Source organism: Lepidochelys kempii, chromosome 1 (genome assembly GCF_965140265.1).
Source record: "Lepidochelys kempii isolate rLepKem1 chromosome 1, rLepKem1.hap2, whole genome shotgun sequence".
In the NCBI taxonomy this organism is placed as follows: Eukaryota; Metazoa; Chordata; order Testudines; family Cheloniidae; genus Lepidochelys; species Lepidochelys kempii.
The window spans coordinates 268,010,085-268,021,667 of NC_133256.1; the positions used below are offsets into that span (position 1 = coordinate 268,010,085).

Here is an 11,583-nt window from a genome sequence, read left to right on the forward strand (position 1 = left end):
CTTAAAATCGACTTCTGTACTCATCCCCCGAAGAGGGGATTAGCGCTGAAATCGACCTTGCCGGGTCGAATTTGGGGTAGTGTGGTCGCAATTCAATGGTATTGGCCTCCGGGACCTATCCCAGAGTGCTCCATTGTGACCGCTCTGGACAGCGCTCTCAACTCAAACACACTGGCCAGGTAGATAGGAAAAGGCCCGCGAACTTTTGAAACTCATTTCCTGTTTCGCCAGCGTGGCAAGTTGCAGGTGAGTGCAGAGCTCATCAGCAGAGGTGACTATGATGGAGTCACAGAATCGCAAAAGAGTTCCAGCATGGACTGAATGGGAGGTACGGGATCTGATCGCTGTATGGGGAAATGAATCCGTGCTATCAGAACTCCGTTCCAAAAGACGAAATGGCCAAACGTTTGAAAAAAATCTCCAAGGGCATGAAGGACAGAGGCTAGAACAGGGACCTGCAGCAGTGCCGCGTGAAACTTAAGGAGCTCAGGCAAGCCTGCAAAAAACCAGAGAGGCAAACGGCCGCTCAGGGTCAGAACCCTAAACATGCCGCTTCTATGATGAGCTGCATGCCATTCTAGGGGGTGCAGACACCACTACCCCACCCCTGTGCTTTGACTCCATCAATGGATTATCATGCAACAGGGATGCGCATTTTGGGGACGAGGAAGATGAGGAGGAGGAGGCTGAAGATACCGCACAGCAAGCAAGCGGAGAAACCATTTTCCCCAAGAGCCAGGAACGGTTTCTCACCCTAGACCTGGAGCCAGTACCCCCCACGAACCCACCCAAGGCGGGCTCCCAGACCCACCAGGCGGAGAAGGGACCTCTGGGGAGTGTACCTGTGTAAATATAATACATGGTTTAAAGCAAGCGTGCTTAACAATTAATTTGCGGCCAGTACAGCTACTGGAAAAGTCTGTTAACATGTCTGGGGATGGAGCGGAAATCCTCCAGGGACATCTCCATAAAGCTCTCCTGGATGTACTCCCAAAGCCTTTGCAAAAGGTTTCTGGGGAGGGCAGCCTTATTCCGTCCTCCATGGTAGGACATACTACCATGCCAGGCCAGTAGCAAATAGTCTGGAGTCATTGCATAACAAAGCATGGCAGCGTACAGTCCCGGTGTTTGCTGGCATTCAAGCAACATCCATTCTTTATCTCTCTGTGTTATCCTCAGGAGAGTGATATCATTCATGGTCACCTGGTTGAAATAGGGTAATTTTATTAAGGGGACATTCAGAGGTGGCCGTTCCTGCTGGACTGTTTGCCTGTGGCTAAACAGAAATCTTCCCCGCTGTTAACCACGCGGTGGGGGTGGGTGGGGTGGGGGGGTGAAGCAATCATCCCAGAGAATTGGGTGTGTGTGGTGGGGGGAGGAGGGGTTAGTTGGGTTTGTGCTGCACGTTAACCCGAAAACCGCAGCCCCTCCTTTTAAATTGCCAACCCATTTTAAATGGCCAACCCAACGGCTGTTTGGTATGGGAAATGAGGGTGCTGCTGTTTGAAACCATTCCCACATGTTATGAAGGTTAAAGAAGCCAAAAGACTGGCTTACCATGGCTGCCTGCAAGCTGAATTCTGTTGCCCGCCGGCCCTGCGTGTGTGATCTCTCTCACCAAACCAGCAGACCCTCAATATAAGAGGCAAAATGCAACCTTGTACCAAATGCACATGTGCTATGTAATGTTAACAGCAAGGTTCACTAGAAAAGAGTCTACCCATTGTTCTCTAAAATGTGTCTCTAACTACTACTCTCCCTTTTTTTCCCCCTCCCGCAGCTGCAAATGTTTCAACGCTCACACTACCATCGCCTTCCCAGAGGCTAGCGAAGATTAGAAGGCGAAAAAAATGCACTCGCGATGAAATGTTCTCTGAGCTCATGCAGTCCTCCCACACTGAAAGAGCCCAGCAGAACGCATGGAGGCAGACAATGTTAGAGTCCAGGAAAGCACAATATGAACAGGAGGACAGGTGGCGGGTTGAAGATAAGTGGCGGGTTGAAGATGATAGGTGGCGTCAGCTTGCTGACGGAAGGCAGGAGTCAATGCTGAGGCTACTGGAAGATCAAACTAATATGCTCCGGGGTACAGTTGAGGTGCAGGAAAGGCAGCAGGAGCACAGATCGCTGCTACAGCCCCTGTGTAACCAACCACCCTCCTCCCCAAGTTCCATAGCCTCCTCACGCAGTCTCCCAAGAAAGCGGTGTGGAGGGGGAACGGGGAGTGTCCTCTGGGCACCCAACCACTCTATCCAGAGGACTGCCCAAGCAACAGAAAGCTGGCATTCAAGTTTTAAAGTGCAGCGTGGCCTTGTCCTTCCCTCCTCCTGGGCTACCCTGGCAGTTATCCCCCTATTTGTGTGATGAATGAATAAAGAATGCATGAATTTGAAGCAACAATGACTTTATTGCCTCTGCAAGCGGTGATCGAAGGGGGGAGGGGAGGATGGTTAGCTTACAGGGAAGTAGAGTGAACCAAGGGGCAGGGGGTTTCATCAAGGAGAAACAAACAGAACTTTCACACCGTAGCCTGGACAGTCATGAAAGTGGTTTTCGAAGCTTCTCTGATGCGCACCACGCCCTCCTGTATTCTAACCGCCCTGGTGTCTGGCTGCGCGTAATCAGTGGCAAGGCGATTTGCCTCAACCTCCCACCCCACCATAAATGTCTTCCCCTTACTCTCACAGATATTGTGGAGCACACAGCAAGCAGTAATAAACAATGGGAATACTGGTTTTGCTGAGGTCTAACCGAGTCAGTAAACTGTACCAGTGTGCTTTTAAATGTCCAAATGCACATTCTACCACCATTCTGCACTTGCTCAGCCTGCAGTTGAACAGCTCCTGACTACTGTCCAGGCTGCCTGTGTATGGCTTCATAAGCCATGGTATTAAGGGGTAGGCTGGGTCCCCAAGGATAACTATAGGCATTTTAACATCCCCAACGGTTGTTTACTGGTCTGGAAGAAAGTCCCTTGCTGCAGCTGTTGAAACAGACCAGAGTTCCTCAAGATGCGAGCGTCATGTACCTTTCCCAGCCATCCCACGTTGATGTCGGTGAAACGTCCCTTGTGATCCACCAGTGCTCAAAGCACCATTGAAAAGTACCCCTTTCGGTTTATGTACTCCCTGCCTTGGTGCTCCGGTGCCAAGATAGGGATATGGGTTCCATCTATCGCCCCACCACAGTTAGGGAATCCCATTGCAACAAAGCCATCCAGTATGACCTGCACATTTCCCAGAGTCAGTACCCTTGGTAGAAGCAGCTCAGTGATTGCGTTGACTACTTGGATCACAGAAGCCCCCACAGTAGATTGCCCACTCCAAATTGATTCCCGACTGACCGGTAGCTGTCTGGCGTTGCAAACTTCCACAGGGCTATCGCCACTCGCTTGTGAACTGTGAGGGCTGATCTCATCTTGGTATTCTGGTGCTTCAGGACAGAGGAAAGCAAGTCACAAAGTTCCATGAAAGTGGCCTTACGCATATGAAAGTTTCGCAGCCATTGGGAATCGTCCCAGACCTGCAACACTATGCAGTCCCACCAGTGTGTGCCTGTTTCTCGGGCCCAGAATCGGTATTCCACTGCATGAACCTGTCCCTTTACCACCATGATGTCCACACTGTCGGGGCCCATACTTTGAGAGAAGCCTGTGTCCATGTCCTCATCACTCTCCTTACTGTGCTGCCGTCACCTACTCGCCTGATTTTGCAGGTTCTGATTCTGCATATACTGCTGGATAATGCGCGTGGTGTTTAGAACTGTCATAACTGCCACGGTGATCTGAGCGGGCTCCATGCTTGCCGTAGTAAGGCGTCTGCACAGGTAACCCAGGAAAAAAGGCACAAAACGATTGTCTGCCGTTGCTTTCACAGAGGGAGGAAGGGGGACCAGATGACATGTACCCAGAACCACCCGTGACAATGTTTTTGCCCCTTCAGCCGTTGGGATCTCAACCCAGAATTCCAATGGGTGGCAGAGACTGCGGGAACTGTGGGATAGCTACCCACAGTGCAATGCTCCGGAAATCGATGCTAGCCTCGGTACTGTGGACTCACTCTGCCGACTTAATGGTCTTACTTGGGAACACACACAATCGACTGTATAAAATCGATTTCTAAAAAATCGACTTCTATAAATTTGACCTAATTTCATAGTGTAGACATAGCCTCAGAAACACAATAACTATACTTTCCATTATCTCAGATGAGCTAAGCTGCAAGCCCAATTCAGAATGCAGAAGAACCGTACTGAATACTTTCCGAACCCTTCTTCCCATCCAGTGGGCAGTGTTAGGGTTACCCAACTGTGGAGATGGCCAAAAAATTGAGTATTTTTTTAAAGAAAAACGAACAGGAACAGATTTTAGGCACAGTCTCTATGCTATTTCCCACAATTACACAGATTTCAAGTGGTGTGAAAAGAATGGGTCAGGCAAAAGACACCAAAGGCAATCAAAAAATTAAAAATTCTGATACTTGTGTATATTGTAAAAGAATTTACAAGTAATTTGTACAGAAGAGAGGGAGAGCGTTATTTCAGTGAGAATAGCACTTTAAATTTAAGGTTAAGTATTGATAACTACACTGTAAAAGAGACAGAGCACAATGAAATTCAATGTACTAGTTTATCTATGAAGAAAAACACTCTCCCCGAGATAAAATATCCAAGGATTCTAATCCCACCCCCCCAGGAATTCCTTTCACTATGAAGCATTCACTATTATTCTCACTGAATTCTGACTCAACAGCCATCATCGTAACAACGTACACATTACATTAACATTAATATTCCTTTACCCCACCACCTGAAGTAAGCCATCAGAAATCCAGTTTTATCAGAACATAGTACTATGAACAGCAATTAAATGGCCTTGGATACTGTACATACATTCAGAATCAAAGGTTATTGTCTAGTACTATATGCACCAATGCAATTGTTTTTTCGTCTTTCTACTAAGTGTTTTTGGATACTAATATCCAATTTCATATGTTCTGAAACCTAAAGCTCCAGAGGTAGTTTGCCAAGAGATGAATTTAAAGATGATCACTTTAGGATATTGAGCCAACTTTAATGATAATTCAGCAGACAGGTGCTAAATGCACGGTTTTATTACAGAGAAAAATGAATTTACTAAACAGGTTAATTCTATTTGATTTTCAAACATGTAATATGTTTATAAGATAAGGTATGTTTAAATTCAGATTAGAAACAAAAAATGATTCTTTAGAATCATAGAATATCAGGGTTGGAAGGGACCTCAGGAGGTCATCTAGTCCAACCCCCTGCTCAAAGCAGGACCAATTTCCAATTTTTGCCCCAGATCCCAAATGGCCCCCTCCAGGATTGAACTCACAACCCTGGGTTTAGCAGGCCAATGCTTAAACCACTGAGCTGATTCACAAACTACTTGTTTAGAATCTGTATTGGCAACAATCAAAAGCGTGTACCTGTACTGCAGTGTGTTTCATATTTCTTTAGTTGGGTTTCTGTGCAACAACTAGGATTACAGGTAGAATTTTCTTCAGTGACGAGAAATACACACATTTTATAATAGTGTCTTATTTATTTTAGCATCTCCTCAGACTCTTCCTCCAGCATTCCCCTATGTTATTTGTTCTATATCAGACTAAAAGATCTCTTTTGTGGTATAAATCAATAAGGATAAAAACCAGCTACAACTTTTGCTATTAGCTTGCACAATATGTTTGTCTGAAATTTAACCTCTTGCTCAAGTTACATAATGTTGCTTAACAGTGACTGAGGATAGCAAATTACTGAATATGAAGAAAGATACTGCAAATTACAATTTTGCATGAAAAAAATTACTTAAACTGGAAAAAACTAGACAGCTGTAGAAAATACAATTTCAAGCACTTCATAGACTTTCATTTTAGATGTTAAAAAAACAAAAATATTACACTTGCCTTCATCATCATCATCTTTTTCCTTCTCCTCCAGTGTTTGTTTATCCAACTGTTTTGCTATATCATCAAGAGCACCTTCTAATTCTCTCTCTGTTTCTTGTTGTCCTGTTTGCAAGATAAAGTGTGATTTAACACAATAAAATGGCTCTGAATTATGATATAAAAACCTAAAAAAATTATCTAAATATTTTTACCACCCTCATTATGAAGATATCAGAGCACTTCTCACCTTTTCTAAAGTAGCAAACATGTAATAACAACTCTTAGGTACTATGGTGACAGGGGCCATTATAAAAACCTGCACATAAAGGTAAGATTATCCAATAGTTCAAATAACTACAGTTCTTTTCTGTTTGTATAATTCTGCTGTCCCTAGCACCAGCCTGCTCCAGGGAGATAACACAAGTGTTATGAAAATAATGATAAACATGAAGTATCTTCATCTCTAACTTCTAGCCTGTTAAAAGAAACTCAGATTGTGATTTCCTTACACTATTTGCACAGACTCACCTCAGACCTCTATGTACAATATTTGGGAGGTTAGCAGGGAAAGGCTCCCTCCTGTGGGATAAACTTTAAGGCAACAAAATTATGCTCTTTATCTCTGGCCGTAGGGGTGGATACTGCTGTGTACAAAACAGCATTCGCAATCTCCTTGCAAACTGTCCCAGAAATAGGCTGGGAGCTGAAACACACAGGAACTTTCTCTCTCACACAAACATATGAGCAACCAACAGTCCCTGTGCCAATTATATGACTCTTTCCATCTTTACCACTATTTTGAGTGATCTTCAGGCACCTCACATCACCTGACTCAAAGACAAGCAACAGGAGCAGAGAGAGTGAGGGAAACAACAGCAAGGCCACAAAGATACTAGCCAGTTACGGTATCAGTCTCATCGTGGCCCACCACTGACAGACTGAACCCAGGGCAGACTTCCCCGTCCCAGTGGCAGCCACGCTCCCAGAACCCCCTCCCAGATCAAGGAGAGACTTGTCCCCCAGTCCCGCCACAGCCACACACACACACACCTCCCAACCCCCCCTCCACGGCCGCTTCTCGCACCCCACCCCCACCCACAGACGGCCCCCAAAAGCCGCTTCACGAGCCCCGGCCCCCGCCGCCCCCCGCCAAGGAGGCTTCACTCCCGAGCCCCTCCCGAGGCAGCCCCCCGTCACACGCCGCCCCCAAGGAGGTTCGCCCCAGTCCCCCCACACTAACTCTAGCCCCTCCCCCGCCCGCCGCGGGCCCTGCCCGGCTCCGCTCCCTGCCCGCGGGAGGGTCTCCAGGCCCCGCTCCGGCCCCCTACCCGCGGAGGCGGCTTTGCCCTTCTTCTTTTTCCGCCGCTTCTTCTTGGCGCCTTCCTCGGCGCCGGGCCCCACCGCGCCGCCCTCCGCGTCCTCGGGCTCGGGCTCCAGCGGCAGCTCCCCGTTCAGGTGCTTCGCCGCCTGCTCCGCGCCCGCCATGTTGCCGCGGCCTGACACCGACGGAGAGCCCAGCGGGACCGCCCCCCGCCACCAGCGCCGCGCTCGATGGTACAGCGCGGGGCATGCCGGGAAGGCTCGAGCCCGGCCGCCGGGCGGGGCGACGGGACGCGTGCTGCTGGGAGGGGGAGGGGGGAGAGGGGAGGAGTCTGTGCGCGCGCTGCCTGTGCGGGGCTGCTCTGCGCCCCCTGGCAGCCTGGCCGGGCCTTGGAGCGGGGCCTGCCCCTGGCCGCCTCCGTCTCCCTGGTGTCAGCCCCGGCCCGTAGCATATCGGAGGCAGACTTGTGTGTCGACGGGGAAAGCGTTTTGACACCGTTTGCGCAGGCGCCCCTCCCCCTCCCGTGTTCTGACCGCTTACACGGCCTGCAGAAGTTTTTCAAATTTCAGAGTTGGGGCATCTTCCTTCAGTCATATTACAAGTATTGTCACCTCTCTAACCCAGCTGGCAAAAACAACCACCCCCCACCCCCCTGATCCCCTTTCCCCTGCTTTGTTGTCTTGCACAGTATGGTGACTGTACATAACATTTGGACCAAAAAAAAGGCCTGGTGGAGCCATCTTTCAACTCCATTGCCATTGTCTGAACCACTTGGGTGACTCCAGATACGTTCAGAGAATTGGGCTTCTGTTTGGAGGGGATCAGTGGATCAGGCAGATAGGCTGGCAACTCACTGCAAAGGAGAGTGGTGTAGAAGCCAATAATGTGGACGCTACTGTATGTTCCCCCACAAGAATCTTTTGAAGGGCTATAGCAGAAAACAAAAGACTATACATATAGACTATACATAGGAGCAGTTCCTACTCAAAGGGATAATTGTTATGAATAAGTTCATAGAATCACAGAAGATTAGGGTAGGAAGAGACCTCAGAGGGTCATCTAGTTCAATCTCCTGCTCAAAGCAGGACCAACCCCAACTAAGTCATCCCAGACAGGTCTATGTCAAGCCTGACCTTAAAAACCTCTAAGGATGGAGATTCTACCACCTCCCTAGGTAACCCATTCCAGTGCTTCACCACCCTTCTAGTGAAATAGTTTTTCCTAATATCCAACCTAGACCTGTTCTCTGCAACTTGAGACCACTACTCCTTGTTCTGTCATCTCCCACCACTGAGAACAGCCTAGGTCCATCCTCTTTGGAACCTCCCTTCAGATAGTTAAAGGCTGCTATCAAATCTCCCCTCGCTCTTCTTTTCTGCAGACTAAATAAGCCGAGTTCCCTCAGCTTCTCGTAAATCATGTGCCCCAGCCCTCTAATAATTTTCGTTGCCCTCCACTGAACTCTCTCAAATTTGTCCACATGCTTTCTGCAGTGGGGGCCCAAAACTGGACACAATACTCCAGATGTGGCCTCACCAGTGCCAAATAGAGGGGAATAATCACTTCCCTCGATCTGCTGACAATGCTCCTACTAATGCAGCCCAATATGCCATTAGCCTTCTTGGCAATATGGGGACACTGTTGACTCATATGCAGCTTCTCGTCCACTGTAATCCCCAGGTCCTTTTCTGCAAAACTGCCGCTTAGCCAGTCGGTCCCCAGCCTGTAGCAATGCATGGGATTCTTCTGTCCTAAGTGCAGGACTCTGCACTTGTCCTTGTGAACCTTGTCCGATTTCTTTTAGCCCAATCCTCCAATTTGTCTAGATCACTCTGGACTTAACCCTACCCTCCAGCATATCTACTTCTCCCCCAGTTTAGGGTCATCCACGAACTTGCTGAGGGTGCAATCCATCCCATCATCCAGATAATTAATGGAGATATTGAATAAAACCGGCCCCAGGACAGACCCCGGGGGCACTCCGGTTGATACCAGCTGCCAACTACACATCAAGCTGTTGATCACTACCTATTGAGCCCGACAATCTAGTCAGCTTTCTATCCACCTTATAGTCCATTCATCCAATCCATACTTTTTTAACTTGCTGGCAAGAATACTGTCGGAGACCGTATCAAAAGCTTGCTAAACTCAAGATATATCACGTCCACCACTTTCCCCATATCCACAGAGCCAGTTATCTAATCATAAAGGCAATCAGATTGGTCAGGCATGACTTGCCCTTGGTGAATCCATGTTAACTGTTCCTCATCACCTTTCTCTCCTCCAAGTGCTTGAAAATGGATTCCTTGAGGACCTGCTCCATGATTTTTCCAGGGACTGAGGTGAGGGTGATCGGACTGTAGTTCCCCGGATTCTCCTTCTTCCCTTTTTTAAAGATGGGCACCATATTTGCCTTTTTCCAATCGTCCGGGACCTCCCCCGATCACCATGAGTTTTCAAAGATAATGGCCAATGGCTCTGCAATCACATCCCTTAGCACCCTCGGATGCATTAGATCCGGCCCCATGGATGGCTCAGCTTTTCTAAATAGTCCTTAATCTGTTCTTTCACCACTGAGGGCTGCTCACCATCTCCCCATACTGTGCTGCCGAGTGCAGCAGTCTGGGAGCTGACCCTGTCTGTGAAGACCAAGGCAAAAAAAGCATTTAGTACTTCAGCTGTTTCCACGTCATCTGTCACTAAGGATCCCACCCTTTCCCTGACCTTCTTTTTGTTGTTAACATACCTGTAGAAACCCTTCTTGTTACCCTTCACATTCCTTGCTAGCTGCAACGCCAATTGTGCTTTGGCCTTCCTGATTACACCACTGCATGCTCGAGCAATATTTTTATACTCCTCCCTAATCATCTGTCCAAGTTTCCACATCTTGTAAGCTTCCGTTTTGTGCTTAAGCTCACCGAAGATTTCTCTGTTAAGCCAAGCTGGTCGCCTGCCATATTTGCTGTTCATTCTACACATTGGGATGGTTTGTGCCTGCGTCCTCAATTAAGCTTCTTTCAAATACAGCCAGCTCTCCTGGACTCCTTTCCCCCTCATATTAGCCTCCCAGGGGATCCTGCCCATCAGTTCCCTGAGGGATTCAATGTCTGCTTTTCTGAAGTCCAGGGTTCATATTCTGCTGCTCTCCTTTCTTCTTTTTGTCAGGATCCTGAATTCAACTGTCTCATGGTCACAGTTGCCCAGGTTGCCACCCACTTCTACTTCCCCTATCAATTCTTCCCTGATTGTGAGCAGCAGGTCAAGAGGAGCAGGAGCCCTAGTTGGTTCCTCCAGCACTTGCACCAGGAAGTTATCCTCAACAATACCGTATCTAATACTTAGATACAGTGGGTGAGGTAATATCTTTTATTGGACCAACCTCACCCACCCTGTCTCTCTAATATCCCGAGACTGACATAGCTACAACAACACTGCATACAACAATTATAACACTTAGAGCTGTTATGCATTTTATAACTTCAGTATACTGAACAAACTAATTAACCCTCTCTGATGGGTCTTGAGGTATCTAGGACTGTGAGTCACCTTTTTACCTCCTGCCTCTACCAAGAGGGAATCTTGCCTGTGGCAGATTGTTGTTAGCTCCCTGATACCATCAGCCTGTCAGCCACTCAAACACTCTGTTCTGGCCTATGCCAGCCCCAATGTTGCCTTGCAAGTTAACAAGAGGTGCACCCCAGTCCCTGAGTCCCCTTGAACCTGAGTTCCCCTGTGATATCCAGCCCTTGACACTGGCTACATCAAGGAATCCAGATCCCTTGATCCCAAAGAAACAGTGTACCCCAGTTTACCAGGTGAACCTTAAATCACCACTTGTATATAATACACAGCACTTATAATAAAACTAAAGAAGGTTTAAGTAAGAATGGTGGTTCCATTAGAAACAAGAGAGAGTGATGGAAATAAATGGTTACTATAAAATGAAATAATAAAACGTGATCTAGGGCTTACACTTATTAATAGTTACCTTTCTTAGCTAATAAGGTAGGTTTCCTCTCCAAAGTTCAGTCTCTTGCCAAGGGGGCTGGTTTCACAGGAACTAGGATCAAATCTTTCATTTGACCACTCAACAAGATGTCGCCTCACTCAGTAAATGGATGAAGAGTGTCTTTCTCCACACTGTTATATATGATTCAGTCTTTTGTCTTTATTCACAGACCAGTTGATCCCCTCTCTGTTATGGTATGCCTTTCCCCTCCAAGTGGTTTTGGTTGTTTGTAGTTGTCTTTGCTGGTTTTCCATTGACTGTTCTGGGATCAGGCAAGAATAGACAATTGAACAGTGCACTACATCACCGGCTGACCTGAGAGGGGTGGTAACTGCCTCCCACTT

At 47.6% G+C, this 11,583-nt stretch overlaps 1 protein-coding gene across 2 annotated transcripts in view; it reads right to left on the reverse strand.

Annotated features, from left to right (window-relative positions):
• Positions 1 to 7,482, reverse strand: part of METAP2 (methionyl aminopeptidase 2) — a 36,225-nt gene extending 28,743 nt beyond the window's left edge. For both annotated transcript variants that reach the window (XM_073327502.1, XM_073327501.1), the window contains exons 1-2: positions 7,238 to 7,482; positions 5,928 to 6,032 (exon numbers count right to left, since the gene is read on the reverse strand). In XM_073327502.1, the coding sequence (XP_073183603.1) occupies positions 5,928 to 6,032; positions 7,238 to 7,394 (262 nt within the window). In that variant the 5' untranslated portion in view covers positions 7,395 to 7,482. The remainder of the gene's footprint in view (positions 1 to 5,927; positions 6,033 to 7,237) is intronic.
• Between the last annotated feature and the right edge of the window lie 4,101 nt (positions 7,483 to 11,583).